Below are 19,926 nucleotides of genomic sequence, written 5' to 3'. Positions count from 1 at the left end.
AAAGAACATAGGCCTAATGCTAGAAACAGAAAAGTAGATTGCTGATGAATGCGCGCCACGTCACAAAAGTCTCATATGCATAATATCACATATCCTGTTCTAATCTACGGCTGACGATGGGCAGCTTACTTATTTTGCCATGGATGACGACTCCTAATGTTTGGTAGGCTGAAGCACAATAACGTGACTATCGAGTACTTCAGCGTGAAAGGTCAGCGTGATGAGGGTTAGATGGTATCATCGCTCTTCTTAATTTGATTGTGTGAAAATACCAGCCAATCAATTTACTGCGAATATTTGTCTGAACAAGATGAGAAATGGTACATTGTTCTTGACTCCAATTTTTGCACACGACACTAGCAAACCTGATAAGCATCATGTAGAGACAGAGTTCTGGCTTTATGTCAATATGTGGAAGAGAGGTAGAGGCACAGGTATCGAGGGGATGATATCCCTTGTGGAAGTCGTTCGCCTAAAGATCGGGATATATATCACTAGAATCACTGGTTAACACACCACTTGGAGAAATTGGGCATCACGCTATCGGTTTTGGAGGAGGAACAGCTCGGTAATAAGTGAAGATTTATGCAACTTAGGACAAAAAGGGGGACTTTGAAAAGAAATTAAACTATTCTTCGAAGTCTCATTGAGAACTGTCAGCCATGCTCAGGGCGATAGTCTGCTTCCTATTCCTCTGCACTGCAGTACAGGGATCGGCGGTAAGGAACCAAATTACCATCAGAGATGGCGGCTATGAAAACCTCCTCATCGCTATCAACAAAGACGTCGCCGAGGATCAGACTATCGTCGACACCCTTATCGTAAGTTTGAAATAGTCTATGTTGACACTTTTTATATCTCTTTATTCAATAATAATAATGGAAGTCTGTCGGGTTCGACAATGAAGTCAGTGACGCCGGAGATGGGAGCGGAGCCTAAAGGCGGACGCGCAGACGCGGCCTCATGTTGGGCACGCAACAGCATAAAAGTAGGTTTGGAAATCCTCTCTGTGCGGGCTTTTCGCTTCTGGTCCAGGCTCTTGAGACGCTTTTCCTCTCTATTTACTGACTGCTTAATCAACAGAGCAATCTGCCACCAAAGATGACAGAAACATTTTAATGATGTAATTTTGATGACACAATTGTCATTTTTTAGAGAACATAGTGTCTGTTGATTCATATTTGACTTTGATCATAAAATAGTCTTTAAAGGGATTGCATAGTTTTGGTTGAGTCGTAATTTCAGGTTTCTAACATCTTTTTGTGAGATAATGAGAAACCTCTTATGAAATATGAAAGAGCATGTAATTCCATGAGGAATTCAACGTTTGTTTGATGAAAATTGGTTTTGAAATGGCTGAGATATCGAAAACAGAGCGATTCTAATAAGTGTGGGACCCACAGTTTATCACGATCGCTTTGTTTTACTTTGTTTTTGGATGTTTCAGGCATTCCATACCCGATTTTCATCAGATAAACTTTGAATTATTCCTCTTAAAATGGTATGCTCTGTACTATTTCATAAGTGTTTTCTTGGTATCTCGCAAAAAGTTAAAAGTCCAATTCTCATCTCCACCAGTACTGTACCATCCCTTTAAATTTGACAAAAGATGATACCTTGAGGTGATCAGAAAATGAAGCACAAACTTACGCAGAATTTTAAACATATTTCGTATGATAAATGAGACAATAATGAATAATTATATGCGTTTATTCATTTTCTTCAAGGTTCTCCCGCTTATATTCCTAAACGAAATAAAACACACAGATCTGTCGCTGTTTCTTTGTCGATATTGTCATGTTTAGAGAACACTGTGTGTATTTGCAAAATTTGACTTCGTCTAAACTTTACAAGGCTTATGAGGCAGAGACTAGAACAAGACTTCGGTTCAAGACATGTGGACACCGTAATGATAACAGAACAAGAATATTAAGTCCATAAAATGGGTCACAGATATCTAGCATCACTGGAAGTAAAATGTTTCGTGAATAAGTGCATAATGAACTGCCTGATTTCTGGATTTTTTAGAAAAAATAGCAATGTCATGGCAACTAATGTAGTTTACTTTGCTGCATCAACGACATGCTACAATAAATGGTTATGAATAGTTATACATTAACCACAGCAAGACAAGATTTAAAGGTCTGCATTTAATTGTGGAAATTGTTCGCTTTTTAAAAATCATTACTGTCTCAATTATTCTGATAATCATCGTGGATATAAGCCTAGATGATAATGACACAGTCTGTAAATGCGTCAGAGTGGTTGACTTCTAATACACTAGATGCAAGAATGTTCGTTTTTCGACTTCAAACGAATCAGTACAGACATGACAGCTGTATTACAACGTTGGTTTGACAAGCGTAGGAGTTCAACACTTCGGCATGCCGTTGTGAAACATCTCATCCAAATTCATCAAGTTTTCTATTTATGCTTTCGTTTTAATGTCTTTTTTGAAAATTAGGAGATGATAAATGACGATCAATGACAATCTGAAATGAAACTCACACTAGACTCAACTGAATTCAAAGTTTCAGTCACGAGTAGAGTAACCTTCAAAATGAAACACGTTAAGGTATGAGGCGTTTGACGCCAACATCTAATTGACAAACAGCAATTTAACTATCAAGAATAATCTTGTAACCCGGAGACCGCATGTCCTTGTACAGGAGTTCGTATTTGCCCTGCTTTTTAGTCTCAAAAAGAATGCTGTGTTTAGTGGACAAACATCATTATGTGGTAGCAACGCAGATAGTTTCCAGGCTATCAATAAGATTATAGTAATCTTTCTGGATGCGCGTTTTTCTTTACCGCGTTTATATTCGGTTTACTTGAATTTTACTGGAAATTAGGAGAAGTTGATGTTCTGTCCGCCCACAAAGATATGCAGTCCTTATCAGGTTGATCTGTGTTCTTTCCTTTAAAAAACACACAAAAATTAGCCATATATAGACTCCTGCATTCACGAAATACTTAGAGTGCTGCCCACAATATCCTGTTGTTGCAAGTTAGCACGCGATCTAGAAACAAATATTGTGAAATGTAGCCTGTGACAAAAGAACCACAGACACAATTTACATATGTGAACGCACAGGTATACGTTATATTTACACACATAGTATATCATAAAACATGTTAGTTCTAAGTAAGTGACGACTGCTAGAGAATACTAAAATGCCATCACAGATTTACAGTTTACACACAATATCCTGTTGTTGCAAGTTAGCACGCGATCTAGAAACAAATATTGTGAAATGTAGCCTGTGACAAAAGAACCACAGACACAATTTACATATGTGAACGCACAGGTATACGTTATGTTTACACACATAGTATATCATAAAACATGTTAGTTTTAAGTAAGTGACGACTGCTAGAGAATACTAAAATGCCATCACAGATTTACAGTTTACAATAGTATCGATACGTAGAGAACCAAGATGAGATGAGAAGCTTATGTAAGCCAAAACAGAGAATAAATAGGTCGGGTATACGAGGGGCTTCAAGTTTGATAGATTTGGACTAGCATCGAAGGTCAACAGTTTTAGTTGTATATAATGTGCCACACTTGACTAACGAGACGGGAAAGATTTGATCTCTTTTATAGTAAGAAAAACTTGACGCTGTGTAAATAGTAAGCAGTTTGATATACTCTAGCTTTGAGTGTCACATACATCAAGTTTCTCCAATAAACTTGACTTTTGAGGGACCATGTGTTACAACTGAGAATGCAAGTGTGTTAATCACCTTACACTGGCAGGGCGACTGATCGTTGGCCAAGAAAACTGACAAGGTAGTGATGGAAACTACGCAAACCAGTGACCTTTTATAAATTTCAAGGCTCTTCAAATAAGTATTTGACTTTGGGTGTGGTTTGCCTTGGATAAATATCATGACAATCCTTTAACCGTATTGCACCCTTGGTGGTCATTTGGCAGAATTGAAGAAATAACAAACTATGATATGATACAACCATTTTTACATCTCAGCCGAGGACTTTGCAAATTATTTTGTAGGTCGAAAGAAGAGATTGATGCACAACTCCAACCTAATCTCACTTTGAGAAGACATTGTACTTGTTTGCAAATGAAATTTCAATTTTATTTCTTCCTAAACAATCAATTCATTTTTCTTTCACGGTTGGACAGAAAGAAACGATATTATTACTAACAGGACGATTTGAATAAAACTTTGCAGAAAGATCAGAGTAATCATGTTGTAGCTTATTGGCTGCGAATTTAGGTAATGACGCCAATCAATGGTAAATATGACCTCAAACAAAACCAGTTTTAACTTCGTATTTATTGCTTAGAGTTTACCAGAACGTTTGTGCAACTGATCAGTGTCCTCATAGTTTACTGTTTTTTACTTTAAAAAGATTCATTCATAGAATGTATCTCATGAAATATTTGCTTTTTTTTGTATATACAGTATATCTAATTTGGTCAAGTAAACATGCATTTTATAGTTACCAATATTCGAATATCGATAACGTACGCACTCTCATGATAATTAATCAAAATTGTTTAGATGAAGAGCTTTTTCATTGTTATAAGCAAGATCGATGATTTGAAATCAAATGAATATATATATATATATATATATATATATATATATATATCATCAGATTTAAAACTAAACCTTTCCAGTAATACCTCACTTGTGACATATAAACTAGCAGTTATGATTAAAAATATAATGTACTTTTTTGTCATTTTCTTCATTTTTAGCAGCTTTAAATACAAATATCTCAACTAACAAAAAATGGATTTAGATTGTTTTGCAATAAAACTCTTCATAATTATTATGAGATATATTTTTTTTCCATACTCGCATCATTTTCTTCTGATCCAACGATAATGTACAGCAGCAACAAACTAATTATCATGAGATGTTATGTTTCATCTCAATTTTCTAGCATCCATTTAAAGGACAAGTTCACCTTCATAAACATAAGGATTGAGAAAATGCAACAATATTAGTAGAACACATCAGTGAAAGTTTGAGGAAAATTGGACAATCGATGCAAAAGTTATGAATTTTTTAAATTTTTGTGTTGGAACCGCTGGATGAGGAGACTACTACAGCTTGTGAGTCATATGCGTACAACAGTATAAAGAAAATATAAAAGAAAATTCAACATATTTTCACTTTTTTCGCATAATAAAAGAGCAATTGACTTGCCTCTTTCTAAAGGCAGGGGGAATAATATTACCCATAACATTTATCGGTAACGAGTCAGGGGAATGTGTACTTTTTTCAAAAGATGGAATTTTGTGAAATTCTCTTTATATTTTCCTTATATTGTTGTACGCATGTGACATCTAAGTTATTCATACACTGCAGTAGTCTTCTCATCCAGCGGGTACTGCAAAAAAACTTCAAAAATTCATAACTTTTGAACGGATTGTCTGATTTTCTTCAAACTTTCAATGATGTGTTCTACTAATATTGCTACATTCTCTCAATCCTTATGTTTATGAAGGTGAACTTGTCCTTTAAATTTGTCTCTGAAGTAAGGCAGTGCGACTTCTAACTTTGCCACCAATATACATGATATAATTTCTGCGGGAGAAGTCTTAGAGCTCGAAGATTATGGTTCAGAAATAAATGATGCGTAGATATGGTATAAGAAATCTGGGTCATCCAGCTCAAACAGACCCATGAGACAGACAGTAGGCAAATAAGACCCGTAAGCTCACGGCGTAGCCAGGATTTTTATCGGGGGCGGGGGGGGGGGGGGGGTTAGTATGCGAGGGAGCGGAGCGAGCGAGGGGGATATTAGGGTGAGGGAGGGGGTGTCTCCCTCCCGCAGTGAGAACTTTTAACTTTTTGATGTTGTAAATGGTGCAATTTGATGCATGTTTTTGCGTGTTTTATCGACTTGAAACAGTCCCACTGGTTTAAGTATATAGGTATAGCAGTATTTTGATGTAGATTATTATCCAACAATTTGCCTTGAAAATGTTATAATTCGAAGAAATTTCTTGTATTAATTCTTACAATGAATATCATGAACGCTGTCTGCTATTGAGAGCAATCAAATAAAAAATCATGAAAACGAGAGTTTTGAAGAGGGGTATTTCTCCCCCCACACAAGCGTGATTTTGCATTTCAATCTCTTGTGCAAACTTTTGGTGAAATACTTCGAATGTTTATTCCATACCCCCCCCCCCCAAAAAAAAAGACCCACACAAATAAATAATGGAAATGATTAGGGCGTTTTCCAGAAAAATATTTTGTGCGTCATCACTGTTAGTACAAGGTCTAATGAAGTAGAGGGGATGGTGCGGGAGGTGGATGCCCCCTCCCGCTCTACTAAACTTCTGCGTTTTTAGAGCTGAAATAAAGCGATCTGAGGACCTCCCCCTTGGCTACGCCGGTAAGCTATATAGGTACTAGGCTCGTGGACCTTGTTTGCCTAGTGTCGAGCTCATGGACCTTATTTGCCTAGTGTTTAGCACGTGGACCGTTAGTTGGCCTGCATGTAGGTCGCGGGTCTCGTTCACGTAGTTTCTAGGTCGTCATGGGCTGTATGACTCCATGGTGTCGAGCTTATGATGTGTACCCCATGAAATCAGTTGATGATTAGCACCATCTTTTCCCTATTCTGTGCCAAGGATATCTTTACCTCTGGGTCGGGATATCTCTTCACCGCCACGAAGCGAAGGACGTATTGGCGGAACATCACCATCCTTATCCCGAACACGTGGACCCCTAAACCCGAGTACGAGCGGGCCAGAACGGAGTCTTTCGAAACGGCTAACGTCATCGTGGACGCAGAGAACCCCGCCTGGGAGGACAACCCTTATACCCTGCAGCTTGGTGGCTGTGGTGTCCACGGGGAGTACATTCACCTGACGCCCAATTTCCTCTTGGATCGAGAAAACAGCGAGTACATCTGGGGCCCGATGGGTGAGAGTCTTACCTCCCTAGTTCTCCTTTCTTTGCGTATCGTTACTTCCTTACCTCAGTTTAGACATTATACACCAATAATGTTTGAATTCAGGTGAAGCTCACACTGACAGCTGAAAATTCCGGAGACAAATAATCTTTATTGAGATCAAAAGGTTAACACCAGCTTCAGGGTTATGGTTTATTCATATTCGTTAAGAATGGAACAGCCTCATAGATAATTATATAGTGTTTCTATCAATTACACTTTTTTTTTTTGTTCTACTCAGTGCTCCTCAGCCAAATCAAACACTGACTGGCAGTAAATCGCTTTTCCCTGCTGATATGTATAATAACATGTCCACAAATTGCTTATAACTTTGTTGGCGAGTGTGTGCTCACATTTGAAAAATAAATTGAATTATGATCAGCTTTCTGGGTATTTTTTAGTCTATCATGTATTCATTGTTAATGAACAAAAAGGCCAATTAAGTTTACTCCATCGCTGGTATACAAAGTTACTTTCCGTCCCAAAATGTTATTACAATTCATCCATATATAGATATTATTCACTTCTCTACCACAGACAAGCTTTTATTACACGAATGGGGGCATCTGCGGTGGGGACTGTTTGACGAATACCACACAGAGGATGAGGGCTCTTCTAAGTTCTACGCTGATTCTCGGGGTAACATCGAGGCGACACGATGCAGCACTAAACTCACCGGAGAAGCCCTTAACATCAATACATTTGAACAGTGTCAGCGTGACCCTGAAACCGGGCTCTACGAGGCAGATTGTTTCTTCTTCCCCAATCTTAACGGCCAGACAGAGCCGGCTTCCATCATGTATGCTCAATTTCTAGAGTCGGTGAGTTTCTGATATACAGTCCTCTCTTCTCTTGGTCAAGATGCAATTTTGATACCGTCAGGGGACAAAGTTTGTCTCTGCCAGAGTGTCATCAGGGAGCTTTATAAATTTGAGGCGAGGACGATTAGACAAGGATTGCGATGGCTGTTCGCCTCTCTCCCTGCGTCGTGTTGTAAGGTAGCTTTAGTTACTCGAGGACGCAGCAAATATCAAGCGAAATAACGCCCCTATAATTTCATCAAGTAGCTCTCTGTGTCATGAGTTTGAGCGGACGCAGAAGTGGCCACGAACCGACCGTGAAAAATAAGACGACGCGAGATGAATTTTGATAAGCATGTCTGCTGTTGGTGTTTTCATCTAAACGTCCGCGTTGCGGAAATCTATAGCTTCCTATCAGGGAGGTGGAAGAACCTCCCTGTTCCTGTATAGCTATAGAGAGGTTGACACCAGCAGGGAGGTGGAAGAAAGTTTTCTTCCACCTCCCTGACACCAGCAAGCATCTCACCAACACGTATTCATCACTCCCTATCTTTAGGCCTGTGGTGCAGTCAGTCAGCTAGACTTTTTTATCATCTGTGATAGCCGATGTGTGATCAAACCAAAGTAGGCGTAATGATTGAATGTTAGAATTAGACAGTTTATGCTAGGTCGTTTTGCTACTGATTACGATATACATATACATTATATATATATATATATATATATATATATATATATATATATATATATAATATACACATATGTAAGCTTGGTCTTAAAGAGCAAAGGTGTTTTCTTATTAATTTTTTTTTTATAAAGGGTATACTTAAAATTACGCAGTGGAAAGGTACACACCTTGATGATGTATGATTCAGATTTCCTGACTTAAAGTTCATAAAATCCTATGTACAAGAATCGTAAAATGTTTAATGGACGCAGACTGTTTTGCAAACCTCTGTTACGTTTCTTTAAAAACAAAATAAATATATCCTAAAGATATTGGTTCGTTACTCTATGAAAAAAAAGAGTATTCATGGTTTTCGTAACGCCTGTTCGTTAGGTCACTGACTACTGCCACAGTAACCCCGAATTACCCGGCTACCACAACCGTGAGGCGCCGAACAAGCACAACAACCTCTGCAGCAGCAGAAGTGCATGGGACGTTATGCTGGAGACGGATGATTTTGCAAGAGAAAATAATCCTCCCTTTGAAGAGGACATCGACACTACCCCAACTTTCAGGCTCGTCCAGGCGAGCACCAGACGTGTGGCTCTCGTGCTGGATGTCAGCGGCAGTATGGGGGTAAGTTAAGTGGACGCCAGCTTTCTCTGTTCCCCAAATTGATCTCTCTGACCGTCCCAAAGTTTCAAATTCGTGCAAAATCCTTATATCTGTGATTTCCCTGGTTATCTTCGAAGAAATGTATTCTACTTGATTATCGTCAGTTGTACAAGGCGACTAAAATGTAAAATCTTATGACATCAATCTTAACGGGAATACTCATCTTGTCAAAATGTCAGTCATAACATCACGAAAAATTAATCAAATGTGTCACCAATCAGCCACTCAGTCGATCCCTTACCGTGAGAGCAATTGTAGAGGTTCACACATTAGTGTCCATTTACCCCGTTGTTACATTACAAGACTAGATCCAGGAATTCAGTAAAGGGGAGGCGCCTTTACAAAATTGAATAAGGCGTCAGCGCCCCTTTTTTCTTTTTCTTTAAAAATAATAAAGAGGGGGCGCGCTTCCGATGCGTCCCCCTCTGGATCCGCCACTGACAAGTCCTTTCACTTTTCCTTGATGCTGCGCGCGAGATCAATTATCCCGCTTTCTTACATCACCTGTCTCTGACCCTAGACTAACGACAGACTGGCCAAGCTCAATCAGGCAGCCACCCAATACCTTCGCTACACCATTGAGGATGGGAGTATGATGGCAATTACAAAGTTTAGTTACAGTGCTGAGATTATCGTCGAACTCACAGAAATCTACAACGAGACAAATCGCGAATATCTCATTTCCAATCTACCGAACGTTCCAGACGGATCAACCTGCATTGGTTGTGGGATTCTGGCCGGAATTCAGGTATGTTGGTTTGTTTGAGTGTTACTATCGGAGAGAAGCTAGTATTACAACAGCGATATGACTGAGAAATCAGTATGAATGGCTCAACCGCACTTAATTTTACTGCTATTATGGTTACATCATGATAATGGATTACGGATAGAAATTATGATATAGGTCTCTATTTTAACACGACAACAGCCAATGAATCTACAGTGTTTCTTGGACATCGGAACCTAATAATGTTCAATAAACTGTACCTACATTTTCTTTGTGGAATGAAAGTCATGTAAATGTTATACTATGATACACAGAATGATCTTTATCATTCACTGACCTATCAGTCTTTCTGATTTTTCCGACTTGGGTTGTGGCTGACGGTTTAAAAGACGTGTCCAGTTTGACTTTTTTTCATAAATCTTCCATCACAATGTAACTTTCAATTTTAAACAGGCTTTGAAAGGACCGAGTCGAGAGGAAGATCCAGCAGGAGGTTACATCCTCCTTGTCAGTGATGGCGAAGAAAATGTCTTCCCCTACATCATTAACGTGCTCGATCAAGTCGTAGAATCTGGCGTCATCATCGACACCATTGGTAATGTTATTCTTTTAAAATACTTCACCGGTGTTCATTGCTATGATTACTATCTAAATTCAAGTTCATAATGATACATAGACCTACTTCATTTATTTCATTTCCTGAATGAAATTATCACAGAATGAATTATTTGAATGAATTATTACAGAAAAATAAAGAATAAATGCGGAATTCTCTTTACATTCCTAACACTATGATTGCTGAAACCTTCCTATACTAAGCGATTGTATAAGCAGCAGAACTTTAAAACTTCGTTACTGTTGAAACTATTTTCCTCACACTTCACTGATGTGTCATATCAATATCGCTGCATGTTACTTAATCCACAAACACGTTTGAGGTAAATTGTTCTCAAATGATCGACACTGCCGTCTCTGTTGTCATTGCAGCTTTCAGTCCTCAAGCCGACCCCAAACTCCAGCAGCTATCCACTCTTACCAACGGTCTGGCGTTCTTCTACCCCGACACCGCAAACTCTACCGCCCTCAACGATGCTTTCACGGCTACTGTCACGAGCCGATCCGGCCTGAGCACAGAAGTGCTACCTGTACAGGTTCGTGCATTAGATATCACGGAGAACATGAAATCTCGAAAGATTTATCTTACTCGATCACCTTTTTTTAGGCGTCCTAGAAAGACATCATCAGAGCAAGCAAGTATTGGGCAAGTCTAGAACCCTTTTGTGCTCAGAGTACATGTAGATTTTATCAAGGTTGACATTTCTGATAGACAACATCTATAGAAAAAGTGATTGACCTGATAGATTGCTTCGTTTTCGATCTTTTTTCTTTTGTTGTTGCTGAATATCAAGAATTATTTTCCTCCTCCATCTAGAGTACCCCTCTCGAATATGCGATATAAACTGCAGGAAAGCATTCACAATAATTTTCATTCAATATAATGTCAGCTGTACAGCGGGGCCCTAACAGTACCGGGAAATTCGCCCGTCTCCGACACGTTTGTGATCGATTCGAGCATCGGACTCGAGACAGTGCTGTTGTTTTCCTGGCTTGACGAACCAATCAGCGTCGAGGTGGAGGACCCGGATGGAGTACGCATCAACAGCAGTGACACATCGCAGTACCGGGTAGACATGGCTGCCAAGATTGTCTCGGTAGCCATTACAGACATTGCCAAGGTAGAAGACGGCATTACGATCGTTACAATGTGTAATGCTAACCATCATGCGCTACCAATTACTAATTTGAACCCAACAACAATAACCATGATCACTGACAGACTTATAATGATACCGTCATAACGGCTGATGCTATACTTCTATAAGTTCGAATGTTCCTTACTCAATTTATATTAATAAAACTATTATCATGCGACCACTGACACTGGTAGTGCTCCTTGTATAAAAGTAAAACCACTTCTTAATCAAAATGTTAATCAATAAATTTTATTACTGACTACTTCCAACTGGCTGCTAGCTAATACACCTAATGTCTATAACACCAGGATCCCATTTTATCAAATCTAACATTGATTTTAAGTGTCAGAAATCAATCATAACTTCCCAATTAAAATCAATGATAAGTCCGTAAATCAATCACAGTATTACCATCAATAAGTCGAAACCAATAAGTCTCTTCATAAAACGGAAAATTTATACCAGTAGTCTGTAGAAAGTTACAATCCATTTAAGGAGGACAGACTATAATAGATCAAATATATAACTTAAGCTTCATAAAGCAGGGCACTGGTCTCCTGCACATGAGAAAGTTTTCTAACTTGTCATTTAGCGAAGCCATTGTTACAGTTTATGACATTAGGGTTAGTGTATCATTTTAAGTCATGTTAACCTTTTTTTTTAAACTGTCTACCATTGAATGATATGACGACAGCCGGGAGAGTGGATGTTCACAGTGGACAGCGACTCGAACCAAGCAGAAGTCGTAATCGTTACCATCGAGTCGAAGCCGACGTCGACCACGGAAGCACCGATCACAGTCAATGCTGTCGTTGGTTCACAGGTAGAGTGAAAATTATTGCAACCATTCTCAAGTTTACTAAAGTGATACTAGTAAATGATGCAAAACTACTGATTTGTAGAAGGGAAGTAAAAGTAAAACATAAATAATATTTATGTGGATTTAGTGAATGCATATTGGCAAATATTAATAGAACACTTCAGTGAAGTTTGAGGAATTTGTGGAATTTTTATTAATTTCGGCGCGCTGTCATCTCTGAATGAGAAGATTACGATATTTTGTGACGTCACGCATGGACAACGAAATCAGGAAATATATAAGAAAAGATAATTATATATTTCTAGCATAATGAAAGAACTATTAACTGACCTCTTTCACTATTACAGCAGAAGGATATTACCCTTAATGTATGTCAGTAACGAATAGAAATGTGTACTTTTCATTCAAAAAATACATTTTTTGGAATTTCGCACTTCAGTGATGTACAAAAGAGAATACATAATAATGTGATGACCATGACGTATCATATCATAAGACTTTTAGTACTTCAAAAGAATATTTTGAAACCATATTTTTGACAAAATGCCAAATTGTCATGGGCATGCTTTTCAAGTGCATTTTATGATCTCAATAACTTTCATGGTTCGTTTATTCCCATAATAAACATTAGCGTAAATCAAAAACTTAAACCAGTTAAATAAAAAATGTATCTTATTGTAGTCTTTATGAGAAAATATGGGTTGCCAAAGTAAAGGAAACATTCTCCTTTAACATACGACGTACTTCGTCATGTAGACTAAACACAAAAAAATGTTTTTGGTGAAAGAGGATTACGTTTTGGTTCATCTGTCTTGAAGACATTAAATCACAGATCGACACCAACCATGGAGATTTACGCTGAGGTCCGCAAGGGATATCTGCCCGTGGTTAACGCTGAAGTGACAGCCGTCATCGAAACGCCTGGTGATGCGACTACGTTCCTGCCCCTCTATGATAACGGAGCAGGTGCGCTGAGTCTGCTGCTACTTCGAACGTTATAAATTCGTGTACAAGAGAATAATGTTTTTGAAGGAAAATAACAAGCAAGTAATATTACTACATTGTATATATTTGAATTTGTACATGCTTAGGACATAAAGGGAGTGATGTAAGTTGCGTAATAGTGTTATCGTGAAAATGATCGTAGTTATAATGGAGCAATGTAAGTGGGCAATCAAGGAATTGCAGATCAGAAGACGGCACCTCCCTGTTTCTGTAAGATCAAGGAGGTACGAGGCGTGGCTCTCTTATTCTCGCTCGTTTTTGGTAAAATTAATATTTCAGAAAGTATAATAATGTTGGGAAGAAACTGATGCAACTGACTGCAGTTTAGAAAATACCCAACAAAGCAACATTTGACTGTAGTATGCGCGCGATCCTGGTTATCTGACAGCCAGGAAAAGTTCGATTTCTTTTCATTTGCATTTATTCGCTACCTTTTTGAAAGCATTCTTGATGCGTTTTATGCATCAAAACCTCAAACAGAGACTCACTCTTTTCAGCGAATACTGATGGTAACTTGAAGTATGTTTTCCACGTGCACCCATAATATCTCTGTAGGAGCCGACATCACTAAGAATGACGGGATATACTCTGCCTTCTTCCTCGACGTCGATGGTGACGGACGCTACAGTGTCAAAGTCCAAGTAAGCAACGAAGGCTCGACTGCGTCCATAGCTTCTCGAAGCCGTCGGAGCTCAGGGGGACTTCCGCTTAGTCCAGGTAAGCCTGGAGAATAGCTACCTTAACTATTTCGACACCAATTTAATGTCAAGTAAGGTGCTCATGCAGGTTAAAGTTGAATTAAATACTGGTTTAATGTATGCCAATACGATAATTTGCAACGTGTCAGCGTCAACTTTCGTCCTAACTGAGCTTTCTTTTCAATCTGTAAATTCGCCATTTTCAATCCTCTTAGCTACTCCTGTTCCTCGCAGTATCTGTTCTATTTCCGTTATATTGAGCACATTTATCAGGAGATGAGAAAAGAGAGAAAGATGTTTTCAGCTGTGAACACAGGTTCCTCAACCCTCAGGGTTACACGCCCACGTATGATTTCTTTCTGTAAATATCCAGATCGATACACACCAACACCGACCACATACGAGCCCGCGGAAGCGTTTGTCCGCACCAGTTCTGGCGGGGTGTTCGAAGTAGAGAATTACGCAGAACCTGTCGGCGACACCCTGGCTCCATCGCGCATTACTGACTTGGCAGTCGCCTCCGCCAGCTACGAATCCAGCAGCGTGACACTTCAGTGGACTGCCGTGGGCGACGATTATGATCAAGGAACAGGTAATCAAAGCAATGTAACAATACATTGGCTGTCTTGTATCCTCGTCAGTAATGCATTTGATAATATTTTGGTCACCCTTTTATTGTTTTGAAAAATTAATGTGAAGTTCCGACACGTAGGCTCACAAAGTCAAGATGGATATCTAAATTCAAACAAAAAAAGTTGTCCTGATAATTCCTAATTTCTTTCATGACGACGCTATGGAAAATGATTACGCCTTGTTTGACGACTCACTGAAGAGTTTGATCGCAAAAACGACGTAACTCCATTCTTGTCACTTTCAGATATTTCCATTAAACTTGCTAAAAACCAAAGAAAATAGTAAGAAGATATGGGAAATCTTATAACTTCAATGAAATTCGTTGTCATGCAACAAGTGATGTATATCGTTGGAAAGGTTTCATTTTGCTGTATCTGATGATTGACTTACATTACAATGTTTAACATTTTGTATTCAAACTCTTTACTTGCAGCTTCATACTACGACCTACGGTTTTCCACATCGTTTGACGCACTTTTAGATAATTTCACTCTCAGTGACCCAGTAACTGAAGAACAGGTCCTTTCTGGCAACTTGTCGGTCATCGGTCAGTCGGGGGCTCTCGAGTCCCTCACCATCAGCGTGCCCACGCGAGGAGAAAGTGTGGTTTACTTCTTTGCGATCACGGCCGGAGACGAAGACGAAAACTTTGGAGGTGTTTCCAACATTGTATCCGCTTCGCTAGAATTCATCCCCCTACCGACCACGGATACTGGACTCGAGCCCTGGGCGATCGGCGTCATCTCAGCTGCTTCTGTGCTGGCTGCTCTGGCTGTGGTAATTTTTGTTGTTGTACTTTGCAAGACCAACTCATCGTCGAAGAAAGTGAATACAAACACGACCAAACCCAACAGCGACAATGAAAAGAAAGACGGAAATGTGTATGATAACAGCTCTTACGTGGCTTGATAGTATGGAATAGCAACCCCTGTCTGTATTTTGGTCTATTCTAAACGCAATAAATTATAAACTAATACTGACATCTTTATCATTAATGTTGTAATTCAGTGGGATATTTTCGAATATGTTTTAGATAAAAATGGATTTCTTTCATGAGACTATAAGACAGGAAGCTACATCAGTCGCTTTGAATGTAGCTTTTGCCCGGTTTACTACCTCTCATTCATGACTGTAAAGTTACAAAGGATGAAAATAATCTCGAGAGTTCTCTTTATCATCATAACTCGGAAAAAAAATTAATGCTAAGTGCATCTCTGAATGATTGACGAAAACTGATCTAAAAAAGAAAAATCACCTTGATTTTGTGTGTCCATTCCTATAATTCAGTATACATATTTGATTCAACCATTATGCCACAATACCTCTGCATATATATTTCAACGTTCTATCTCGTGTACTAGTAGCTACTTCTTTCTGGATTGGAGAACACTTCTAGTTTGTTCAAAACATTAACACCGAATGATACGAGTGATATGAATTTACAGATTTTAAGAATATCTAATGAACAAGAAAACTTATGGGTGCATAGCATTCTAATTCATAAACTATCGACAGAACTCGTCTTTTGTTTGTTTCATCAGTGTTCTTACTGAAGTCTTTTTGTTGTTGTTGTTGTTGTTGTATAGTCCAACACAAATAAAGTTTCTAGACAACTTTTCAAAGAAATAACCATAGGAAAACAGTGCTTTGTTGATCGGAGTTGTTGTTGTTGTTGTTGTTGTTGTTGTTGTTGTATAGCCCAATACAAATAAAGTTTCAAGACAACTTTTCAAAGAAATAACCATAGGAAAACAGCGCATTGTTGGTCGGAGTTTTTCTTGTTAAGTTCGTGTGAGTAGATTAGAAGAGTACCAACAGGAGCGAAACGAGTGATCATCTGTGATTTTACAACTCCCATTGCAGGTAACCATGGTAACCATTATAAGGCTGGAATCATAGAGGTAAAGAGTCACAAAGGTTAAGTGTAATGGTCAAGTCTGGAATTTGTGTTTATATTTGTAATATATATATATATATATATATATATATATATATATAGTGTTTTGGTGCCTTGTCTGCTACCGGCGGCGGTTTCACGCTGTCGCGATCTTCAGGCAGACTGACAAAGTGGTGTGTTTCTGTGCTTATGTGGCGCGGCGGCGCAGATATAGGAACCATGCTAAATCCATCAAGAACGAAAAAAAAAAAAAAAAAAAAAAAAAAAAAACGTAACCCAACTCTTAAAACACATCTGGAGCCTGAAAGACAAACGCGCAAACTTCACACTGACATGGGACATCCAAAAAAGTCAAACTTAACTCTAAGAAGGAGTGGCCTGTGCAACCTCTGCCTCGATGAGAAGGCTATCATCATCCGAAACAAAAATGTACTCAATAAAAGTTCCGAACAGAAAAACCATCTATGCGTCAAACCGATCCACCGCGCCACATGAGCACAGAAACACACCACTTTGTCAGTCTGCCTGAAGATCGCGACAGCGTAAAACCGCCGGTAGCAGACAAGGCACCAAGACACAGGTACGCCTAATATGCTCTGCTTTACAGCATTGAGCACTTTTCAATCCTCAACAAACTATAGGCCGATATTCCCGACGGATATATACCCAACGGATATATATGTATATATATATATATATATATATATATATATATATATATATATGTGTGTGTGTGTGTGTGTGTGTGTGTGTGTATGTGTGTGTTTGTACTAAAATAGTATATATATATATGCAAAAAGAAACATATTTTGCGATATACTTATCAATCTCATCCAGTAATCCGATCTTTTTTATTTCTCTTGGAAATCAATGTCATATTCCATGATGAGCAATTTTTCGATATGAAAATAGCATACTATAGGTTTTCCCGGTCAATTTCATACTTTTGTTACTCAAATTCATTAATGTGCATTCAAATTCACGCAGCGCACGCACGCGAAAATATTGGGGCATTCAAATTCAGAATCCGAGCGATCAATTTCATTTATGAGCGTTCTATTTCGTTTTCGTGAAATCAAATTCACGATTGGGCATTCAATTTCAAAATGCGAGCACCGACTTTCCTACTCGTGCATTCAAATTCATACGATAGTCACGTGATAGTCCCAATGAACTTGTTTGGAGCGTTCAAATTCATTTTTAGGCGATCAAGTTCCTACTTCGTGCAATCAATTTAACGAGGAAAATGGAGGAGACTTTTAAGAAAGGAAAAAGGGCCAACACAATCAATGAATGCTTGCATATAGTGTAATTAGGATTGTTTACATGTTCTACATTGTTCTCTGTTCATGTATTCTTTGTTTTTCATCTCAATAAATTTTAAATTGCAATGTCCAATCAGCAGTGCATCCAAACAACACGACTAGTAATCATATTTCTTGATGATACTGCATGCTGACAACGCCCCAACACCAACCATATAATGACAATTCATCAATTTAAGACAAACTGACACACAATGATCTCACATAGTCCCGCAAAATTAAATCAATAAGACAGCAATACACAACAGACAACACGTATAAAATGCTCATGTATCAGTTTCAATATAGTCGAAATTGTTTTTTTTTCCTCGAAGGTGTCAACCAACCCTCCGTATTATTCTCGTCTGTATGCCTATACAGTGCCTAATTTTTGTTTGTTTAATTTTCTATCAAAGAAGATGGCTGGATAACCCATATTCAGCTGCAAAAGCTGGTCTTCCATATGGGGTCCAGTTAGATGTTTTGCTCTTTGCGATGAATAAATGAAGTGGGATCTTTTACGTGCATGAGTTGCGACTCTTTTACACGTGGGACCTCCATTTTATGTCCAATCCCAGGGAAATGTGCCTGTATATTCCTATTTGCTAAGCGCGAGTTAAAAATTGTCAATTAACAGGTGGACCTCTACTGAAAAATAAATAATCATCATAAATCCCAATATATTCAAAGCCAAGTGAGAAACACATGCATACTCGGCCCTAAACTAACTAAATTCAGGACTTCTTTTAAATTGAATGCAGTTATTTGGAACATGGTTGCTTATTCACGAATTTGAATGACCGACGAGATTCCGTCGCCAGCTTGACATGAATTTGAATGCTCTTTGATGAAATGCGTGCTCCTGTCTTAAATTTGAATGCTCCGATAGTGAATTTCAATGTTCCGATAGTGAATTTGAATGCTCCGATAGTGAATTTGAATGCTCCGAGAGTGAATTTGAATGCTCGGATAGCGAATTCGAATGACCGGATTTTGAATTTGATTGCTGATTCAGTGCTGCGAGCGTGGAATGCGTGAAATCGAATGCTCGGTATAGGAACTTGAATGACAAAAGTATGAAATTGACCGGGAAAACCTATAGTATTTCCTTTTTGTTAACCCATCATACATACGTATCATATCAGGACTCGGCTTGTTAATCTCGTGGCGCACACCGGTGACATTGTGGTTACTCAATGACAATCAAACGACTTTTACATACTTGCTATAGTAGTTTTGATGAAAATAGAAACAAAAATCAATCAGTGTTTATTTATCATTCAAACAAAACAAAACACAAAAACACGTCCACAGTCAAAATCAACACTGAAAACAAAACATGCTGACTCATGTACAATCATACTCTTTTCTAAGTGGCTAATCACACAAGGAATGGCAAGACCTATACATACATAAATACATAAAGGTATATATAAGTAAAGATGCAATTTTTCTTATGTGTCATATAAACGGAAATAACGTCTATTTACATTTGTTTAATCAGCAATATATACATTTCAACACAGATAAACTAGCATTTTTTCTTTCATGTAAATAAAATGTTTTGTAATATCAACGTTTTAATTCATCATTTTAGAACCTAAACTACGCCAACCACATATCTATCTGATAGAAGGTTTCAAAATAATATAACGCCATGGTCAAATGTGTAAACGTGATTTAAAATGTAAACTTCAAAATGATAACAGAAGGCAGTTTTAAGTAGACATAAAATTCTTCGCGTCAAGATGGAATTAATAACTCTCTTTGTTGGTATCACTTTTGAATACTCCAGGGAAAATAATCCAGTCTTTATGGGGTAAACATACACCTGCAAACATGCGCTGCATGAAAGCCCAAAGAAACATTAGAAGATCACTTTATTTGACAGTGTCTGACGTCATTGCAAGCTACCCATTACAATATCATCCAACTTGAATGAAAAATTTAATTTCGTATGAATAATGTTTGAAGAGTTTCTGAGTCCCTTTAGGAGGGACTTT

At 38.3% G+C, this 19,926-nt stretch overlaps 1 protein-coding gene across 1 annotated transcript; it reads left to right on the top strand.

Annotated features, from left to right (window-relative positions):
• Positions 1–662: 662 nt before the first annotated feature.
• LOC139744240 (calcium-activated chloride channel regulator 1-like) lies at positions 663–15,631 on the top strand. The gene is made up of 13 exons (XM_071654683.1): positions 663–821; positions 6,621–6,915; positions 7,481–7,764; positions 8,804–9,046; positions 9,606–9,833; positions 10,266–10,407; positions 10,800–10,963; positions 11,318–11,548; positions 12,261–12,389; positions 13,205–13,352; positions 13,947–14,108; positions 14,463–14,681; positions 15,156–15,631. Exons 1-13 carry the CDS (start codon positions 663–665, stop codon positions 15,629–15,631), a joined length of 2,880 nt encoding a protein of 959 aa, XP_071510784.1.
• The last annotated feature ends 4,295 nt before the right edge of the window (positions 15,632–19,926 follow it).

This window comes from Diadema antillarum, unplaced genomic scaffold, assembly GCF_040938485.1.
Source record: "Diadema antillarum isolate AM-2024a unplaced genomic scaffold, OU_Dant_1.0 seq00001148_RagTag, whole genome shotgun sequence".
Lineage (NCBI taxonomy): Eukaryota > Metazoa > Echinodermata > Echinoidea > Diadematoida > Diadematidae > Diadema > Diadema antillarum.
The sequence above is the reverse complement of the archived record's forward strand: the minus strand, read 5'-3'. Positions and strand labels throughout refer to the sequence as shown.

Excerpts from the sequence above, each read along its gene's own strand:
- LOC139744240 (XM_071654683.1), top strand. The coding sequence starts at position 663 with ATGCTCAGGGCGATAGTCTGCTTCCTATTCCTCTGCACTGCAGTACAG. Across the intron at positions 822-6,620 it reads CTATCGTCGACACCCTTATC|GATATCTTTACCTCTGGGTC; the intron begins GTAAGTTTGAAA and ends TTCTGTGCCAAG. Across the intron at positions 10,964-11,317 it reads CAGAAGTGCTACCTGTACAG|CTGTACAGCGGGGCCCTAAC; the intron begins GTTCGTGCATTA and ends ATATAATGTCAG.